This window comes from Priapulus caudatus, unplaced genomic scaffold (genome assembly GCF_000485595.1).
Source record: "Priapulus caudatus unplaced genomic scaffold, Priapulus_caudatus-5.0.1 Scaffold693, whole genome shotgun sequence".
Taxonomy (NCBI): Eukaryota; Metazoa; Priapulida; class Priapulimorpha; order Priapulimorphida; family Priapulidae; genus Priapulus; species Priapulus caudatus.
The window spans coordinates 107015-129039 of NW_014577754.1; the positions used below are offsets into that span (position 1 = coordinate 107015).

General features: G+C 43.7%; 3 protein-coding genes across 5 annotated transcripts in view; 1 reads left to right on the top strand and 2 right to left on the bottom strand.

Moving 5' to 3' along the window:
- Nucleotides 1-66: 66 nt before the first annotated feature.
- On the bottom strand, nucleotides 67-12722 carry LOC106812856 (vacuole membrane protein 1-like). 2 transcript variants are annotated; one of them, XM_014816843.1, is made up of 12 exons: nucleotides 12490-12722; nucleotides 9258-9408; nucleotides 8678-8828; nucleotides 8260-8350; nucleotides 7803-7913; nucleotides 5568-5647; nucleotides 4051-4150; nucleotides 3347-3478; nucleotides 3125-3205; nucleotides 2806-2984; nucleotides 2301-2403; nucleotides 67-2037 (listed from the first exon to the last, which is right to left on the bottom strand). In XM_014816843.1, the coding sequence occupies exons 1-12, from the start codon at nucleotides 12622-12624 to the stop codon at nucleotides 1894-1896; spliced, it is 1458 nt and encodes a 485-aa protein (XP_014672329.1). In that variant the 5' UTR covers nucleotides 12625-12722; the 3' UTR covers nucleotides 67-1893. The 2 variants fall into 2 exon arrangements, with proteins under 2 accessions (XP_014672329.1, XP_014672330.1); XM_014816844.1 differs by lacking the exon at nucleotides 3125-3205.
- A 1352-nt stretch (nucleotides 12723-14074) lies between these two features.
- LOC106812849 (GPN-loop GTPase 3-like) lies at nucleotides 14075-19541 on the bottom strand. 2 transcript variants are annotated; one of them, XM_014816832.1, is made up of 8 exons: nucleotides 19341-19541; nucleotides 16406-16514; nucleotides 16034-16121; nucleotides 15776-15855; nucleotides 15362-15602; nucleotides 14773-14875; nucleotides 14393-14521; nucleotides 14075-14284 (listed from the first exon to the last, which is right to left on the bottom strand). In XM_014816832.1, the coding sequence occupies exons 1-8, from the start codon at nucleotides 19383-19385 to the stop codon at nucleotides 14249-14251; spliced, it is 831 nt and encodes a 276-aa protein (XP_014672318.1). In that variant the 5' UTR covers nucleotides 19386-19541; the 3' UTR covers nucleotides 14075-14248. The 2 variants fall into 2 exon arrangements, with proteins under 2 accessions (XP_014672318.1, XP_014672319.1); XM_014816833.1 differs by having other exon boundaries at nucleotides 14192-14284; nucleotides 14393-14475.
- A 41-nt stretch (nucleotides 19542-19582) lies between these two features.
- Nucleotides 19583-22025, top strand: part of LOC106812854 (actin-related protein 2/3 complex subunit 3-like) — a 19500-nt gene continuing 17057 nt past the window's right edge. The window contains exon 1 of the mRNA XM_014816837.1: nucleotides 19583-19671. Coding sequence (XP_014672323.1) covers nucleotides 19666-19671 — 6 coding nt within the window. The 5' untranslated portion in view covers nucleotides 19583-19665. The remainder of the gene's footprint in view (nucleotides 19672-22025) is intronic.

Below are 22025 nucleotides of genomic sequence, written 5' to 3' on the forward strand. Positions count from 1 at the left end.
CATGACGTACGAATAAACACTGTGTGTGTAAAATAGAATATTCTAGCGAAAACCAAAACAACGGGGTTGTTGTATAAATAATTTGCCTGAAATCATTGGGTTTTATTTAAAACACGTTCACACACTAAAAGGTTACAACTGTGTACATCTCGATTCTTGTGACTAATACTGTGGTTTGAAATCAATTCCCACAATGGCATTTCCCACCGAAAATACAATTCTGCCGGTGCCTAAACAATATTTCAATTGTTCAGAAGCGATGCAACCACTAGGCACACCTCGGCCGATTCCATACCTCCATCTAACTGAATTATGGAATGAAGGAGAGCAGCTGATTCTCCCGAGGTTTGCCGAATGGCACTGTAACGCTAACAGCATGCTAGGACACGCTGTCCTTGTACAGTCATGCTTGGCCAGCGCAACATCACATCCGCCCATTGCAGGATGTTCTATTTGCATTTCACAACTACGTCGACCACAGACACACAGCTACGACACGCACACTAGGGCAGTGTCACACGGCAACAACGTGAACCGCAAGATCACGTCCTGCAGCACAGCATAGACGACAGAAGACGTCGCTAGTCTTGCTGGCCACTCTGCCGGGGCGTGGACACACTAGCAGATAGAACCACCGAGGAAACCCAACCAATCTTTGTTGGCCGACAGAACCTCACTGCGGTGGATTATCTCCTTGGTTTATGACGTTATGACGCAACAACGATAGATCACGTCAGCGGCGAATCAGCTGAGCATGTGCACTATACAGCTTGTCGCAGGACCCCAGCAGCCCAACGAAAACATCACCGTGTAAGACATGCACTCGCCTGGAAATTAGAATTATTAAAGGGTTAGGTCCCCTTCGCGAAATGGCATTCGATAGCGACAGTTCCACATACGAATGCCGCTAACGTGAGTGCAAAGAATGTGAAAGAGTGTCGAGATAACGCACGTTAAGCCGACAAACAACGATCCGAGTGATGACTTCCGGTTATGCATACAACCCAGCCCTCAGATGCATCGAGCATACCAACTTAAAACACATCTTGAATATGATTAAATGCCATAACAACAATATTTACAATAACAAATCATAAGATGACTAACACACGGCATGACGAGTGTAAATAATCGCGATATATATATATACACATACATATATCGATCATGTGTGGCGCCGTATTGAATGCAGGACAATAAATAGTCAGGGAATCAAGATAAATACTAGTGCGAATCCCTGGAAAGGTACGTGTGACTGCGAGTAGTGCGTGTATTCGTGCCACCTTGCACGTTCTTCGCCTCTCACCCGAGAAGCTCGGACAACTCAACACATACTTGCCCACCACGAATGCTTGAGCACACATTACCTACACAGAAACCATTGTGTTACCCTCAACGCTGCTGTGGGCGGTGATTTTAGGCCATTAGACTCCTCTGCATCTCCGTCTCATCGTCACTGTGAACATGTCTGGCCAGGTGTGACAATTGGAGATAATATAATAATAATAAGCAGTGCAGGGGGACTATTCGGGAAAGCCAGGTAGGGAAACAAACGTTGTAAGTGAGCTAAAGTAGTGCGTTGCTATAGATGCCAAGCATGGGGGGAGAGGCTCTCATTCCCAAGAATTGCAGCAAAACTGTATTTGGCGACATCACCTCAAAGCCAAAGGAAATCAATGCTGAAAAAATAACTCCACCTGCCCCACAGCACGTCATTTGTGCAAACCCTGATCTGTAGCCCAATGTTTGCATCCTGTGTGCATTAACGCACCATATATTGACATACCTGCCACTGCCATCTTTAATGAGCGTAGTTGGCATCAGTAGGGAGGGGCAGTGGGAGCAGCGGCAGGGGGGGGGAGGGAGGGTGAGTGTGTAGGGAGGGCTGACACCTCAAATGTCCCTGTCAGGGACGTGCCGTCGGCGACACTGCCGCTTGTGGTAGTTTTGCGCCATCGAGTTGACGATGGAGAGCAGAAAGTAGACAATCATCGCAATGACTATCTTCTCAAAGATCCACTGCACCCAGGTGGCGTCCTGCAAAACAAAAGAACAGCAATACGCTCGGTCAAACAGACGACAAGAACCTCGCTTGCTCTGAGCTCCAAACCAACTCGATTCGATTTCAGGGTAAACAAGAAAAACCGTAACGTCGTCGTACACACATTCAAGCCGCGTCACTCTTGACCGCGATGAGAAAATCTCCCTTGATATAACCCAAATCCGTCAGGTAGGCTAGGCTAGTAGTGATTTAATCATGCGTTGTCACCAAGATTGCAACCGCAGACGACGGGCCATACCTTGTAATGATGCTTCTCGGGACGGTGGTGAAGCTTATCCTTTTGCTTCTGCAGGTAGTGTCTGAACGGAGCCTGCACCTTCCGTCCGACACGAGGAATGAACCTGCAAGCAAATACAGCACCCCTCCATCAACATCGTCGCTGGCACACGAGTGACGCCACCTTGCGGACGAGACATCCATCACCCGTGCGAGAATACGACCGGCCTCTAGCAGACATATTACATCGAACAATCGAACGCTACATCATCGCTAGTAACGACGTTACTCGCGCTGTCTCAGTAGGCTCTAAACGCAATCCCTACGCAGCAGACGCCTAGAAGTCGACCCCAACGGTATCCTAGGAGTGAACCCTAACCCTAACCCTAACCCTAACCTAAAACTAACCATAAAACTAACCCTAACCCTAGCACTAACTCTAAAAGTAAACCATAACCCTAACCCTAACCCTAAGGCTAACTATAAAACTATGTAACGACGTGGCGGTGTAACGACATGCTACTCACCCGATCCAGCGGATCACTGTCTCGACATGATGCTCGCTGAACGTCAGAATCACAAACACCTTCTGGATGTGCATCTTGACAATGGCCTTGCCGATGAGCGTCGCGCCAAAGAACGTCCAGAACGGCACGAGGAAGTGACCGCACGTGATGCCGGCGAGGTCAAACAGCGGGTTCGGAATCTGCAACGACGAGTCGACGAGAATACCTTAAACATGTTTTTGCAAGGTTTGATAGAATTGGAAAGTAGTAAGTAAATGTAGCCGGGGGAAGTGATCAGTAGTATGTAGCAGGGGGGCAGTAAGATAAAAGGAAGACTTACAGAAGCGCAGGCAATAATGCCGAGGAAGCCAACCTTCTCCACGGCGTTGTGAATCACAAGTTTCGCTCGCTCAATCGCATTCTGCAAACAACATCCCAGTGTTCAGCTAACGGCAAACGTCTCACTCAATGCTCAACCAAACTCAAACACAACTAACCCAACGTGACGACAACGCCATGCACGCACGGCTGCTTCATGGATCGTCTCACGGATTGCACTGACCTGCGGATGACCTCTGTGCTCCTGCAACTTTTCTAACTCCTCAAACTCGTCTAGGTCCTCCTCGGTGCCTGAGAGTTGTGCGGCTCTTGCCATGAAGTAAGGAGGAAGCTCGCCGAGGGCCGTGCCTGCTCCCTGCCACATACACACACACGTGTAAACAACGTGCAACGAGACACACACACACAGACCCTGCGGTCACGATCTAGTTACAATCATCACTCAGCACTATCCTGCTGCAGGAATGCATGTGTCAGCAACGACGACCGTACATGGCATGACAGCACTATGTTACGCTGTGATAACCGCGCAGCACTACCAGAGTATTTAGAGCTTGCCTTAATACCAAGGGCAGGCCCTTGTCTTAGCAGACAAAAACAGAGTCACTGCATTTCTACAAGCCCACAAAGAGCCACAGCCATTGTTCGGCACTAACACCACGACTGAACCAACATCTCGGCAATGCGACTTGTCTTATTCGGTCGTTGATGTAAGAGTGAAAGACGCGCTCATTTTATCGAGAAAAATCACTTCGAGTCACTCGAGAACCCAATATACGTTAACCCGCACAAAAATTTTAACCGTTTACAACGGCTGCACAAAGTCAGCCGAGTTTAAGACTGGCACGCTTGGCCACTGACCATGACCGTCCTGCAGTGGTGGGTGTAGAGAGGTGCATTAGAGCGCACTGTGGCAGAGGTACGTACCCACATGAAGGCCTCCAGCCGCACCTTGCTCATGATCGCCCACATGGAAACATGCTTCCCACTTGCCAGCATGCCGTCATCACCTTCCGGGCAGATAATGCTGAAAGACGTCGATGCCTCGACACTCGTACACGTACTCACACGCGTGACCATGTACTCATATACACTATATATATATATATCTACATATTGTGTATATAAGTATATAGATAATATATATATATATATATTGTATATATATACAGGGTTCTCCCCAGGGATGAATTCAAACAGTGGGGGAGGGGAGGGGAGGGGGCGAGGGGGGGAACTAGGGGGCGTGTTTTTTACCGTAACACTAATTAATGCGTAAAATCGCCACCACACATAGATCGGTATTGTGCGGGCGTTCGTGTATATATAAGAATATAGCGAGTCGCTGTAAGTAAAGTCTGTTAAGGACAGGTTGACCAATGTTGGTATTGTCTACAGTGCATGCGTCGGTACTTTAAAATTACATGCGCCGGGGTACCTGGGTCGAATAGCTACTTCTTGACGATCGATTTCGGCCCTTCAAAATATTTTCGTGGAATTTTCCAAACGGGGCGGAGTAATTTAACGGGGCGCAACGAATCAAACGGGTGGGAGTTTTTCCAAAACGGGGCGCCGCGCGACCCCGTTTGCGCAACGTGGGGAGAACCCAGATATATATATATTATATACTTTAAAATTACATGTGGAAGATCGCGGTGTTTGGGTCATTAGTAAAGGCTAGCGCTTTCGCTGGATGCAACCGTCGTTGCTTAGTTACGAGTTCCAGATGTCGCAACCAGCCGAATCAGCGATCACGGATCAGAATCAGCGATCACGGATCAGAATCAGAAATCACGGATCAGAATCAGCGAATCACTGGATCGAGAATCAGCGATTTCACGATCAGATCAGCGATCACGGATCAGAATCAGCGATCACGGATCAGAATCAGCGATCACGGATCAGAATCAGCAATCACGGATCAGAATCAGCAATCAGCGATTTTTTTGTATAAGACTTGAATGTCAGCTCTCCCACCAACACCAACATGGATTTGTTATCATCAGCATCAGTGTTTCGCCGAAAACGTCTGTGAGGTGGTAAATTTTTTTCGGTGTCTTTGCGCATTTCGAGGTCCTAGCAAAGCGAGTACCACAGGTGCTCACCCAGCTAGGGGGGGGGGGGGGGTCAAAATTTGTGAAAAAATGGTGCAATTTGGTGCATTCTAAGCTATCTGCACACATTGTATGAGATTATTGCATTGTGTTTCGTTAAAGTAGTGGTTTTATTGATGGAAGAACAAGTGATTTTCGTCAGCGAGGCGGTGTTTTGGACAAATTTCTGTGTGACGGCTGAGAATTTGAAGCAGGCGGCCCGCCTAGCTTGTGTCAATGCAGGGGAAACACGGAACATAATGGCCCTACTGCAGTGATTCACTGCCCTTCAGAAAACAACGTCCACCCACGACCCAGCCTCGACGTGAATAGAATAGAGGGCGCTGTACTCACTCGTCGGGATATGGCGGTTCGGGAAACTTGACGGTTTCGCACTCATAGGCAGCGAGGGTGACGGCGGCAATGTGTGGTCCCTACAAGAGAAACGCACAAACAATGTAACGTGCAGCATCTCCCGCAGAACTACAGAACAAGCACTATGATGTATGGTGCCCCCTGCAGGATTAAACAACAAACACTATGATGTATGGTGCCCCCTGCAGGATTAAACAACAAACACTATGATGTATGGTGCCCCCTGCAGGATTAACAACAGCATTATTGATGCTATGGTGCCCAGGCTGGGATTAAACAACGCCACTTTGAATGGTTTTAATTGGTGCCTGCAGGACTTTAAACAACAATCACTATGATGTATGGTGCCCCCTAGCAAGATTTAAACAACAAACACTATGAGGTTATGGTAGCCCTGCAGGATTAACAAGCAAACACTATGATGTATGGTATGCCCTGCCCAGCGATTTAAACAAACAGCCTATGATGTATGTGCCCATGGCTGATATTAAACAACAAGCACTTTCGATGGTATGGTGCCCCTACAAGATTAACACAACAGCACTTGATGTTATGAAGTACCCTACAGATTAAACAACAAGCACTATGATGTATTGCGTGCCCCCTGTAGGATTAAACAACGAAACACTATGAATGTATGGGCCCCTGCTAGGCATTAAACAACAAACACTATGATGTATGGGGTCCCATGCTGTATTAAACAAACAGCCACTATGATGTATGGTGCCCATGATGTATTAAACAACAAACACTATGATGTATGGTGCCCTGCTGCATTAACAACAAGCACTATGATGTATTTGGTGACCCCATGCTGGTATTAAACAACAAAACACTATGATGTATGGTGCCTGCTGCATTAAACAACAAGCACTATATGATGTATGGTGCCCAGCAGGATTAAACAGCAAGCCACTATGATGCATGTGCCCCCTGTAGGATAAACAAACAAACACTATGATGGTATGGCTGCCCGCCATGCTGTATTGAAACACAAGCACTATTGATGTATTGGTGCCCATGCTGTATTTAAACACAACATATTGAATGTATGGTGCCCCTGTGTCATGATTTATAATATAATTGTCTTCTATGATGGGTATGGTGATCCCGCAGCAGGGAGAGATGTAGAACGGAGCGGCCTGATGATAGTATGGTGGCCCCTGCGTTGCATGAGACAACAAGCGCACGTGATGGATGTATGGTGCCCAGGCAGGGATTAAAACAGCAAAGCACTATGAATGTATGGTGCCCCTACAAGATTAAGACAACAAGCACTATTATGTATGGTGCCCATGCTGTATTAAACAACAAGCACTATGATGTATGGTGCCCCAGCAGGATTAAACAGCAGAGCGCACTATGATGGTATTGGTGCCCTGCAGAAGTTAAAGCACAGAGGCACTAGGTGAGTGGGTGTGGTGGCCGCCGATTGCTGTATGGTAAACGCAACAAACACGTATGATGTAGGTGCCTGCCGGTGGTTTTAAAAAAAAAACAACAAGCACTATGATGTGATGGTGCCCATGCTGTTATTTAACAAAACAAGCACTATGATGTATGGTGCCCCCTACAAGATTAAACAACAAGCACTATGATGTATGGTGCCCCATGCTGTATTAAACAACAAGCACTATGATGTATGGTGCCCCATGCTGTATTAAACAACAAACACTATGATGTATGGTGCCCCCTGCTGCATTAAACAACAAGCACTATGATGTATGGTGCCCCATGCTGTATTAAACAACAAACACTATGATGTATGGTGCCCCCTGCTGCATTAAACAACAAGCACTATGATGTATGGTGCCCCCAGCAGGATTAAACAGCAAGCACTATGATGTATAGTGCCCCCTGCTGCATTAAACAACAAGCACTATGATGTATGGTGCCCCCAGCAGGATTAAACAGCAAGCACTATGATGTATGGTGCCCCTTACAAGATTAAACAACAAAGACTCACATACGAGTCGCAATAGTATACAAACGTATACAATGTCCCTGCCTACTTCTCATGCCCGTCATTAACTAGCAGCACATGGGGGGAGGGCAAACCTCTGCATCACTGGATAGACCTACTACTGACACGATTTGTTGGAAGGACATTCCACCTGTTGCTACAATGTAGCGTAGTGCAGTGATGTGGTGCGCACTCATATCTTACCATCCACGATCAGATGAGACGTTGCTAAATGCCCAATATTTACCTACCAAATACAGGAGAAAAGTATGAAGACCGGTCCCGAGTCCTACAGATGAGAGTACTCCTAGACCCAGCCAATACGCAGACCACAGGAAAACTGTCCTGACTGACTCCACATACTGAAACAGAAGCAGTGAACACTAGAAGCAGTGCTTGTGCCAATCGCAATTTGAAGATGATGCCGAGATCATTCACACTCATGAGTGGTATGATCCCTCACAGACTCCCTAAATGTCTGAAAAGTGTTTAGTGGCTTTCTAAAAACCCCACGACCATCAAAAATGTTTCATTGTCTACAAATGGAAACAGAAGATCAATTGCTGTACTCTTTCTGTAGTTACTGCACCATTAGTGTAGGGTAATATTGTAGTCTGTATTGTAGTAAAATCACTGCATTGGGTGACAGAGTGAGAAGAATGATAAATGTAGATAACATAAAAAACTGCTGGCATTGAGGACACTCACCTTTTGATGTGGTCCTCCTACGTGATAGGTAACGTAAAAGCTGGCCAATGACAACAGCATTACAAGTACGGTGAGTCTGTTTTGCCATAACCTGAAAGCAAACGCCATAACTAATGTTATCGATAAGGAGTAGGTCACCGTGGTTAAGTGCACAGTACATGGCAAAGGTCACACACATGGGAGATTTAACATTTAAAATAACTGAATCACAAAACTATCATTATGAAGGATTGGCTGAAAATTTGTATGTAAGTTACGTACTAAATGTAAATACAGTACTTTAGGAAGTCTATTTTGTTCATCACCGGAATCCTATATTTGTAAAACTGGAATGAAGGCAGGGACTGGGGGGGTACATTAATTATATTATTATCGCTACAATATCCCTGAGACAAAGCTGTGATTTCTGGCTCCCTACCGAATTCCGTAGTCATGTATGACACAGAGAAGCTCTAGCACAAAATAGTGCAATGTGGTGAGGGGTCGTCTCCACAGTACAATGCCCTTCCTCTCTCTCCTCTCAAATTCTGTTGACCTTAGTGACGCTGACCGGCTACGGTGTACATGGCCTGTGAGTGGCAAACACAATTGAACGATGAGGTGCCCATATACAGGGCAGCGGTGAGACAAGGGGGATTAAAATAGTTAGCGAAAACAAGTTTCTAAAGTCTCTAAGCCAAAGCTCACTTATACGGCAGAGGATTTTTGCTGCAACATTTGTTAGTTTACACTGGCAGTAATGGCAGCATTGCAATATTTCATGATGGCCATGATCTGGACCAAACCTTTTCGCATTTTGAATTGGTAAACCTAGCCATAAAGTCAACCGAAGCTTTCCAATGTAATTACATGCACCGGCAATGAAAAAAAAAACAATGCAAGATCAAGGTTAGAACCAAACCATTCTTTAAATAAAGTTTAGCAAGATTAGTAAACATTTATGCTTGTTGTGACATACTTAAAGTAAAGCTCATCGCTGAGTGGTAGTGACATTATACCTGGTGAAAGGTGGGTAGCGGGTGAACCTGGAGGCGACCCATTAGTCACTGCTTTCTGTTTACGTTGCTTGAGCGAGCTGCTTGCCTCTCCCGTCTCCATTCTGTGGTTCAACGAGTGGTTTGAACTATCACTGCGTTTTAACCTTTGTAACTGCAAGAACCAATGGGTGAGATCTAACACATTGGTACCTTTGGAACGGGATTAGAAATAATCATCGGTCACTGATAGTAATAATCATGCACGCAGTTTCGAGCACACAGGAGAGGCAAAGCCAAATGCTTTTCCACTGCACACACCAGGAAGCACACACATGTTTCGCATGCACGCACTCACACGCACGCACGCACACACACACATGATACTCATGCACACACTCACACCCACATGCGCACACACACACATGATACGCATGCACACACTCACACTCACGCACACACGCACACACACACACACACATGATACGCATGCACACACGCACACCCACATGCCCACACACACACATAATACCAAGAGTACATAATAAGAGATTACTCCTATTAAATGTACTCTTGATGATACTCATGAATGCACACTCACACACACACACACACACCGCACCACACACACACAACACAACACCACACAACACACACACACACCACACACACCACACACACCACACACAACACCACACACACACAACACACCACACACACCACAACACACACACACAACACACCAACACACACACACACACACCACACCCACACACACAACACACACACACACCCAACACCACACACACACACACACACACACCACAACACACACACACAACACAACACACCACCACAGCACACACACACACACACACACACCACACACACACAACACACACACACACACAACACACAACACACACCCCACCACACACACACACACACACACACACACACACATCACACACACGACACACCACAACACCACAACACACACACACACACACACACACACACACACACAACACACACACACACCACCACACACACACACACACACACCACCCACACACAACACACACACCACACACACGCACACAACACCACACACACCACACACAACACACACCAACACACACACACACACACAACACACACACACCACACACACAACACCACACAACAGCACAACACACACACACACACACACACAACACACACACACCACACACACACACACACACACACACACACACAACACACACCACACACACACACACACACACACCACACACACACCCACCACAACACACACACCACACACACACCACACTCACACACACACACGCGCACACACACACACACGCGCACACACACACACGCACACACACACACACACACACACACATGATACTCATGCACACTCACACACACACACACGCACACACACACACATGATACTCATGCACACGCTCACACGCGTGCACGCACGCATGCACGCACACACACACACACATGTACACAAAGATAAACGAATAATTTAACTTTGTCGTATATTTTAGCATGCATGCCAAAGTGTGAGGGGCACCTATTTAAGTCTGCCCCAACACTTGAACAGCTATTGAAAATAGCACGTGCAGGGAAAAAAATCCCATAGAAGAAATCACCAACTGGTTTAAACAAAGGAGTGTAAATTGTTATCCTGAAATAACAACAAACAAGCCATTAAGTTAAAAGTAAAAAATATGCCATAGCTTTTGACAGCAGTTGTACATAACTTAACACGTGCATCTCATGTCCATATTTATAGCAGAACATTGTCTGGGTGCACATGCGTGCATGTGAGCATGTCTGTCTGTACATGTATCTTCACAGTGCAACATTTGTAACTGATACTATCTTTGCTGGCCAGACATCACTGATTACCCACAGTTAAAAGCAGCCAGTATTGGATTTGTGGTGGAACGAGCCAAACTGCATGCAGTGGGCCTTCGTAGACTCAGGATACCACTGCCACAATGCTAGCACTATTTTTAAAGTGGGCGGAGCTCCGGGGAAATCCAGCAAATGGAGATTCGTAAACAGCGTATGATTTGAAAGAGGTAACTGGGCACACAATCCGCGTACTATTTCGTATCACTATTTTATCAAATTTTTCATGAAATAACGGTGAGATTTTTAATACCTTTGCAACTCTTATTAGTCCTAATCTTATTACATAGGATACGAGTAACGTGGCTGCTGTAAAACTTGTAGTAAAAAAGCGTTACAAATTGTAACGGAAATCTACTTGTGGCAGTGGTGAATTGAGCAAGAGCGCCATATGTCGTGGAGGTTGGGAACGGGCAAGTGTAAAGTCGTTTACGTTGTCCAGGATTGCACGACTCATGTGCTGCATGGATTAATGTACTGAAACAAGTGTATGTTAGATTGGATTTATCCAACGCAGCTATAAGTTTTTGTGTGACTATTTGCATGCATATATTTCCTAGTGGAAGTTGGATGTTTCAATTACTGGAAACATGTACACATCTGCAGCATAAACTACATATAGGCTTATTCATCTTACCAGTGAATGGAGCATCATAAATAGTATGATTCTAGCAACATATAAGACCACTGGATCAGATCACACTCCACACTACTGCACGCAAGACTTAAAATGTCCACACGGAGATCTAGTAATCATGTGCATGCCAACACGTGTCACTGGAACTTGTGTGAACTATAAACAGACCGTAGTCTGCATTTTGGCTGTTACCCAGAAAAGATACGCTGTAGTATCTGTGTGCGCATACATGTGTGACTCTATCTGGTGTGAACGCATGAGTAAGGTCAAAGTCAATTTTGAATGATGATTCGTCGGAAAGAACTAATGATAACCCTGATCCTAACATGAGCCTATACCCATCATTGAAATTTGCGGCCCTATAGCAGCGCAGTATCTAGATTCCACTGCGATCCACGGTGTTGATCTGTCTATTTAACCAAATTTGTCTCTCTCCATCTTTGATACAGTCCACTGGACGGTTCAAGGATAGATGATGTCCAGTAATACTAATAGTAATACTATTACTAATACTAGCAACGAGTCTAACCTCAAAAGATAAATTTGCACATTCTTTGGCCAGCGGCAGTTAATGTAAGCGGGCTATAGTACTAGAGCTATGTGTTGTATTACTATTATTAGTACTATTAGTATTAGTATATTAGTATTACTATATTCTATGGTTTAACACTCACTGTGACTTACCAGTTCTGCTTTTCTTCCTGTAGTTTTTAAACCTCTTTCTTTCAATACCTGTTTCAGCTGTGATACACTCTGCGCGTCATAGACCCCTGCCGTGCTATCACTATAACGCGTCGTCTGCTTGTCCCCTTTTGGCATTATTCTATTGCAGTATTCGATTTTTTTAGGTTAAACAGCGATCGATGATAACACATCACCATGCGAAAAACGACATCTTGTAATGAAGCTGGTATCTTAACAAATGAACATCTCTGGACGGCTTAGCGACACGTTGCGGGAGGAATTGTTACTTATTCCAGCCCATCATTCACTAGGACCATAGAAATTATATATACTAGTTAGGCATTAGTTATTAATGTCCATATATATTTATATGGCAAGGACAATACATTACCCTTTTGTATCATGCTCTACGGATATATTTTCCAAAACAAAATCAAATACAATGAACTGCAAAATTTTATATAACGCAGTGCTCGAAATAAGAAAAAAAATGTGGTCCTGAACCCAGGCATCAAATCAGGTTGTCCGCAACAATTTCTGGTTGTACCAAAAAATATCCCCAAATCTCCTATTTTCAATCACATAATAATATGATCAGAAAACACCCAAAAACAGTGGCGTAGCCAGGATTTTCTAACAAAGGGGGGCAAAAAACAGCAAACTGCGCAAAATAGTGGATGATCGACTTAACTCCCAAGATATGTAATTGTTTAGTGGCGGGTCTAGGATTCCAAGAAGGGGGTGAAAAACAGGTGGGGGGCATAACTTATAAGGGTACTCCCCCAGAAAATTTTGAAAATGTAGATCGCAGGAGATGGTATTTGCGGCACCTTTGAGTACATGTACAGCCTTCATTCTGACTACGACAATTCTCTTTTTAGTAGAACAATTCTTTTTTTTAAACTGATCAACATATATGAATCACCACTCCCCCCCCAACAACGCCACTGCCCCAAAACATACTGTAGGAGTGATATCTTTAAATTTATTTTATTTCAACTTGTAAACTTAATACTTGGCATGAATCAGGACGGTCATCGTGACTAGTTAATCTTCTTTTGCATGAGTCTTGACATTAGCAAAAAAAAATTATTTTTGGTTTCTAAAAATGCAAGACATCGGGTTTCAGGGTATTCACTCATACCAGGGGCGTAAATCCCGAGGGGAGGTGCATCCCCCCGCTCTTGAAGGAAGGGGGATGGCCTGTACAAATAATATCCCCCCTGAGATTCAAAAAAAAAAGAGAAAAAAAAGAATAGCCAAAAAGTATGGTTGCAAACATACAAAAACACGTGAAATTGTGAGAAATTGCAATTCTTACCTGTGTTTTAATACATGTATTATTACTATAGTAACCTAACTGTGTACGCTCTCTGAAAAGTCATGAAAAGTGTTTTGAATCCTAACTTGTAGGGTTGAGTCTAGGGTTGAGATAGTGTCATCAGACATGAGAATATGGCCCACAGTATGCCTCAGATTGCAGGAAAATGGCTTAAATATTTCAAAATTTTCTGGGAGGGCATAGAGAATCTAGACAGACTTGCATATATATAATATTATTACTGAAGATAACATAAACTTCATGTTTATACTAAAATGTAATAGAACTGTTTATTTTCCATCATATTAGTAAGTAGCATGATCATCAGACACCATATATTTGTAATTAATTATGATATAGGTGGTATATGGTGTAGGAAATCATTTGTACATGGTATTTAAAATTCCTTCTTTTCTTTTGCTAGTCGTCAATATAATCCTAAAGATCATCTTCATCACCTTCTTCGCCAACATCCTATAAAAGCCATACAACATTAGACTTATTCATTTGCCATGTTATGCACAGAGCTCTGCGAAGATATATAAAACAAATGACTGAATTTTTCAAGCTTGTTAATTTTACCTTTGGCTCTTTTGGCTCTAGATCTTCCCCATACTGTATTGTGTTGTCAACTGCATATAGAACATCACCAATGGAGTCTTCATCTGCAACGTTCATTGGGATAAAAGACACAAGACTGTAGTCCTCTATCTGAAAAAGTGCAACACCCTTCATATTAAATCAAAACTTTGTGGCGCCATCTTGTGGCATGCTGAAACAAATCACACACTATTTATATACCAGTAATTCTTAACATTTTCTCTGTACAATCAAAATGGTATACAAAGTTGATTAACTTACTGAAACCTTAACAGCACACTAAGAATGGTGTGGTAGCTTTTTGTATCCCACAGATAAAAAGTGGAAGAGAAAGACATGAGACTTTTATCAGGTTCACTTACCAGATTGGCAATGGCTCGACTGAGTTTGTAGAAGCGTTCGTGCCAGTGTGTATCCTCATCTTCATGTACTCCCAAGAGCTGACTCACATCTGGATCTAAATATCTACACAGTAAACAATATCACATCAAAATTCATTCACGAAAATAATCTACTTAGTTTTTCAACAAAATGGACTTATCACATGTGCTTATTTTACTTTAGTACCCAGTACGAAATGCAATTCTTGATCTATTTTGGGTGGTGTAAGTTTCCAGTTCTCATTAAACACGTAAAGTTTTATTCTTATATCCCCATTACAAATAACAAGCACAACAGACAAACTATATTATGTCAGCAATATAAATCCACACAGTTATCATGCCTACTTGCTACCCAGACCAAGTACACCCTACGTGTGACAGCTACGTGTACAGCTAAACAGATGGCCGCACGCTAGCTCTACTCGTGTATCCGCTACGCTCCTGCCACATGAAGGGCCGTTCCCTCGTGTAGCAGAAGCGAAGGGGCCGCAGGGAGCGCAGGTAGCGCAGGGAGCGCAGGTAGCGCAGGGAGCGCAGGGAGCAAAGGTAGAGCTAGTCGCACGCCTACTTCTCAAGTTCTTGCTTCGTGGACTTTGACAGCAGGTCGACCTTGCTGAGCACATTAATGTGCGGTAATTCCAGGTTCACCATCGTCGACAGTGCCACCAGCACGCCGGAGAAGTACTTGCTCGTCTGCACGAGAAACTGGGCATCTAACAGGAAGACGCTGCAGACACGGAAATCCCAACTCTGTAGGCAGTCGACGAGCTGCCTCATGACGGGCAGGTGCGTGTACAATTCTATCTGACCTGTCCTCAACAGACGTGCAAGAACGGACGAATTCAGAAAGATGACATTTCCACTAATAACATCGAAGGAAACCTTTCTTATATTTCTTAATAATTGTGTATTTATTTTATGACATATTCATTAATTAATTTACATGTTGCTATAGCTCTAGGAAAGGCCAACCAATACTTACCCGGGCAGTCAAAGAGAATATAGTCATCATCTCCATCTCCCAGCTGTTCTTGAAGCCAATCAAAATTCTGTGCAAAATACCTTGACAAAAACAAAGTGCAAATGTACATGCAATGCGCAAGATTTTGGAATACAGAGAAACAGAGTATCTCATATGTTGTGAAAGCTCGAGAGACATAAATAATTTTTATTATTATTAAATATGGCTGCCGCTGGTATGTCGTGACATAACAGCTGAGACACAGGAAATTAAACTTACTCCATACAAAATACAAGACCACCATTAGGTCCAAAGTGTAGATCCTCATCTTCCACTACATCATCAAGGTGTATCAGCTCTCTTATATCTACAAAAAAGAACAAGGGCACAAGTAGTGCTGCATGTGTAAAACGTTATACTAATCAATGGCTGTGGTTAGGAGAATGTACCCATCAAAAATATACACAGAAATAGCTTCAGCATAATTTCTTGGTATAAACTATGAGTAAATATATTCTTTTATTTAAAAACTACCAATGCAAATTCCTAATTGTTAGAAAAATAATTCATTTTCGTTATAGCAGTCTACACTATGTGAGTATTAAATGTGCACACCTATATATAGTAAGCTGTGATTCAGCTTTTACTTACCAGCCAAAACATTGTACTGAAACTGCTCAGCTGCGGGATCTAAGTTAACGACGTGAATGCTACGCCTCGTAGCTTCACCATGCTTCTGTATCGTGCTGCAGTAAGTCGACTGAAATGTATTACTGCCGATCATCATTCACTTTCTTCGTATTCTTGCTAATACATAGATATAATTAACTGCTGAGCACAATGAGCATACACACACATGCATGCAGGAATGTACGCACATGCATATGTACCTATATATACATACACACGCATGCAGGAATGCACGCACATGCATATGTACCTCTATATACACATACACACGCATGCAGGAATGCACGCACATGCATATGTACCTATATACACATACACACGCATGCAGGAATGCACGCACATGCATATGTACCTATATACACATACACACGCATGCAGGAATGCACGCACATGCATATGTACCTATATACACATACACACGCATGCAGGAATGCACGCACATGCATATGTACCGTTATATACCACATACACACGCATCGCAGGAATGCACACACATGCATATGTACCTATATACACTACACACCTCATGCAGGAATGCACGCACATGCATATGTACCTATATACACATACACGCACGGCATGCAGGAATGTACGGCACATGCATATTTACCTATAATACACATACGCACGCATGCAGGAATGCACGCCACATGCATATGTACTATATACACATACGCACGCATGCAGGAATGCATCGCACATGCATATATATGTACCTATATACACATACACACGCATGCAGGAATACATGCACACGCACGTATACAGTATACATATATATATACATGTATATACATGCACACACAAATACACATACACGTCTATAGCTGCGTCAAGTGCGATATAGCAAGTGATTTTGTAAGAAGGTTGCAGGGTTATGCACATTCACAGTGTTTGTAGTACAGTTTCCTCAAGTCTGCCTGAGTGAGTTCCGTTCTATATTCACAAGTCATGCTAGTACAGTAAAACTCGCATAAGTCGGCACTTTTGAGACCAGCATTTTTGTGACGACTTACGAAAATGACGATTATCGCGTAAGTCGTCATTTCGTCGATTTATGTGTAAGTTGTCAAAATTATGACTTATGCGTGTATATCGTCATTTTGATGACTTACAAAGCAGCCGGCTACACCGCTATCTGAGGCGATGCACATCGTGCTGCGCACGTGCCTGTGGCTGGGACAGCAAGTACGGGTGGGTGGGGGTGAGGGGAGTGCACTGATTGTTTCAGTAGCATGGGGCATACATGTTCATTATACTGAATATGTAGGGGGGGTGGGCACCGCTGGTATGAGGGAGCGACAGCAAAACTCTTTCTTGAATTGAGAAAAAAAGCTGCAATTGGCACGCATGTACATTCGCTGTACATTGGGCTGCATACACTGTGCCATCCGCATTTCTGATGACGACTTACAGATAGGATTTTTTACTGTTGTTTGTATTACATGGGACCTGCATGTCTGAGGGCGACGACTTGTACATAATGACGACTTGTAAATGACGACTTAAGGCGGGGCTATATTCTAATGGATTTATCATTAGAGAAAATTGGGACTTTGATTTCCATGACGACTTATGCGAATTGACGAGTTAGGCGATGGCGACTTATGTGAGTTTTACTGTACTATAAGTATTTGCCGTACTTGCATGCTCTCGCATGTACTAGCTCTCTGTGTGTATGCTCTGCCATCAGTGCATGCTCTGTAACCCTTTAGTCCCTTCTTTCCTGGTCCCTTGCACGTTGCAGTTGCGCACGAAGGGTCGTTGTCGTAACAGGTACTAACAGATATGTACCCGAGGTACATATCTGTATACACAAATGTACCTGACCAATGTGTTTTCTACATAACCGTACCGCTGCGCTCCATTTACGTACCTCGCGGGAATATATTCACATGGCGCGAACGGCGGGTGTTGCTATCCCCCGGGCGTGGAGGACGCCGCACCGATGGCAGCACTAGTATTAGGATTAATATTATTCGTATTAGTATTAGTATTAGGTTATGGTTAGGGTTAGGATTAGGATTAGGATTAGAGGTGTAGGGTTAGGGTTAGGGTTAGGGTTACGTGTTAGGGTTAGGGTTAGGGTTAGGGTTAGAGTTTTTGCATCAGTGATATCTGTCCCCACACCATAGATTAATTTTTGTGGATCACACCGCCTATATAAAGCGCTACGAGATATATATATTTAGTGTAAGATTTCCGCGTTGGAGTGTTGGAGTTATCGTTACCGTATTAGTAATCATTTGAAGTATACGTCAACTGTATCACGTGACCGTCCTCTCTACGCCCGGGGATAGCAACACCACGGTGAGGCTGGACGCGATTTCGGCTTTTACGACAATACCACGCGACTTCACGATACTTCCCGCCGAGGTACGTAAATGGAAGCGGCAGGGGCGGTAACGGCTTTAGTAGAAACAACATTGGTCAGGTACATTTGTGTATACAGATATGTACCTCGGGTACATATCTGTAGTACCTGTTACGACAACGACCCTTTGAGCTGCAGTTGCCAGTGCAAGTGATCAGGAGCGAATGAAAACAAATGAGTTGCTCTTGCACGAAGTCTCTTGCATGCACTTATTTAGCTCTACTCTAGTACTATAGCCCGCGTACAGTTGCCGAAGGTACTAGTACTAGTAGTACTACTACTAGTAGTAGTAGTAGTACTAGTAGTAGTAGTAGTACTAGTAGTAGTACTAGTACTAGTAGTAGTACTAGTAGTAGTACTAGTAGTAGTAGTACTAGTAGTAGTAGTAGTACTAGTAGTAGTAGTAGTACTAGTAGTAGTACTAGTACTAGTAGTAGTACTAGTAGTAGTACTAGTACTAGTAGAGAGTAGAGGCTGAGTAGTACTAAAACAGTAAAAGTAGTAGAGCTAGCACTTATTTACCTTTCCGCTGCCAGCAGGCCCGATTACTAACTGGGCATAACGCATATTCTACCGTGAATTATAAATAAAAGACTACAGAAATACATCGATCATGCTCAAAGTTCAAACACGCGCCAACAGCGTGTCGCAACTGAACGAACATTATTTACACCACGACATTTACAACATAGTCACTGCGTCTAGCTCCTTGCCTCTCAGCAAGACAGTACGGTGCTGCCCTCTTTCACAGATTTTCGTGCCGTTTCGCGTTAGAGGGCACTACTGTACAGGAAGGGTGTTGTGTTTCGGAGAGATTTGTTAATATTTGTTATCAAAAGAGATCACAATGCCAGTAAGTACAAAAAATGTCTATCTGAGTAATTGTTACATTGTTTCGCTTAGACTCGCTCTTCGACGCAATTGACTGTGCTTGTCATCGCTAACAGTTTGTTTGTCATACGCACTCACGTCCACATACACACTGTCACTGTCTCAGTCACAGTGTCAGTGTGACTCACACCTATCAGTATCAGCTATGACTAGTATGACTATGAGTCTATGTATGACAACACCCCCGGGGGGGGTCACTATATATGCCGGTATTACCCCATGTGCGTTCTCACTAAAAATAATAGGCCCCCTAGTGCGAACTGCACATTGGAAAACCCTACCCCCTATTGCAGACACAATTGAAGAATATACCACCCCCTATACACCCATTGACAGTTCTGCGCCTGTGTTCTGCGCCATTAGTTACGCATCTCCGCGAGAGCCCGGATGTGCGAGTAAACTCCGCCATATTGTTTATCTCGATGCGTTATCTGCCTTGCATACGCAGGTCGCTCACCTTTGTGTCGAAGAACAGTGCATGTAGCAGGGAATAGAGCACCGATAATGGATGACCTGAGTGACATGACACTTGATACATTGAAATTATGGTCAATGCATGCTCTAAAAGTCTTTCTTAAGCCAATACGATCCGTTTGAGCAGCCCTTCACACTACACGTTAACGCCATTGTTCGCGCATTTTACTCGCGCTTTCTGGGACGGAAACTCCTCCCGACCTTTGACCTTAGACTAAGCGCATGCGCAGTGTTAAACTGTCAATGGGTGTATGGCATACACAATGAAAATATCCCACCCCCTATTGCATACACAATGAAAGAGTCCTACCCGGACCCCTACCCCCTATTGCGAGGTCTTGCAGACAAGTGGAGGGCAAAGAGTGGAGGGAATGGAGGGGGCCCGTGAGGGGGGCTTACTGCGGGCGCGGTGCTTGACTTGAACGATCCCGATCGAGGGCTTATTGCGGGATTAGCTTTGTAACTGCACGAGAAACTGGGCATCTAACAGAAGACGCTGCAGACACGGAAATCCCAACTCTGTAGGCAGTTCGACGGCTGCCTTCATGACGGGCAGGTGCGTGTACAATTCTATCTGACCTGTCCTCAACAGACGTGCAAGAACGGACGAATTCAGAAAGATGACATTTCCACTAATAACATCGAAGGAAACCTTTCTTATATTTCTTAATAATTGTGTATTTATTTTTATGACATATTCATTAAATTATTAACATGTTGCTATAGCTCTAGAAAGCGCCAACCAATACTTACCCGGGAGTCAAAGAGAAATAGTCATCATCTCCATCTCCCCAGCTGTTCTTGAAGCCAATCAAATCTCGTGGAAAATACCTTGACAAAAACAAAGTGCAAATGTACATGCAATGCGCAAGATTTTGGAATACAGAGAAACAGAGTATCTCATATGTTGTGAAGCTCGAGAGACATAAATAATTTTTATTATTATTAAATATGGCTGGCGCTGGTTATGTCGTGACATAACAGCTGAGACACAGGAAATTAAACTTACTCCATACAAAATACAAGACCACCATTAGGTCAAGTGTAGATCCTCATCTTCCACTACATCATCAAAGGTGTATCAGCTCTCTTATATCTACACAAAAAGAACAAGGGCACAAGTAGTGCTGCATGTGTAAAACGTTATACTAATCAATGGCTGTGGTTAAGAGAATGTACCCTCAAAAATATACAAGAAATAGCTTCAGCATAATTTCTTGGTATAAACTATGAGTAAATATATTCTTTTTTTAAAAACTACCAATGCAAATTCCTAATTGTTAGAAAAATAATTCATTTTCGTTATAGCAGTCTACACTATGTGAGTATTAAATGTGCACACCTATATATAGTAAGCTGTGATTCAGCTTTTACTTACCAGCCAAAACATTGTACTGAAACTGCTCAGCTGCGGATCTAAGTTACGACGTGAATGCTACGCCTCGTAGCTTCACCATGCTTCTGTATCGTGCCTGCAGTAGTCGACTGAAATGTATTACTGCCGATCATCATTCACTTTCTTCGTATTCTTGTAATACATAGATATAATTAACTGCTGAGCAGCAATGAGCATACACACACATGCATGCAGGAATGTATCGCACATGCATATCTGTACCTATATATACTACACCACGCATGCAGCGAATGCAACGCACATTGCCATATGTACCTCTATATACACATACACACGCATGCAGGAATGCACGCAACATGCATATGTACCTATATACACATACACACGCATGCCAGGAATGCACGCACATGCATATGTACCTATATACACATACACACTCATGCAGGAATGCACGCACATGCATATTGTACCTATATACACATACA

Bases quoted from the DNA above. Each gene is read 5' to 3' on its own strand.
- LOC106812856 (XM_014816843.1), bottom strand. From the start codon at position 12,624: ATGCCAAAAGGGGACAAGCAGACGACGCGTTATAGTGATAGCACGGCA. The intron at 8,351-8,677 runs GTAGGGAGCCAG...GTTTGCTTTCAG, and splicing joins ATACATGACTACGGAATTCG to GTTATGGCAAAACAGACTCA. The intron at 7,914-8,259 runs GTGAGTGTCCTC...CTTCTGTTTCAG, and splicing joins TAGGAGGACCACATCAAAAG to TATGTGGAGTCAGTCAGGAC.
- LOC106812849 (XM_014816832.1), bottom strand. From the start codon at position 19,385: ATGCGTTATGCCCAGTTAGTAATCGGGCCTGCTGGCAGCGGAAAG. The intron at 16,122-16,405 runs GTAAGTAAAAGC...TCTTTTTTGTAG, and splicing joins TCAGTACAATGTTTTGGCTG to ATATAAGAGAGCTGATACAC. The intron at 14,522-14,772 runs GTAAGTGAACCT...GCACTTTTTCAG, and splicing joins GTCGAGCCATTGCCAATCTG to ATAGAGGACTACAGTCTTGT.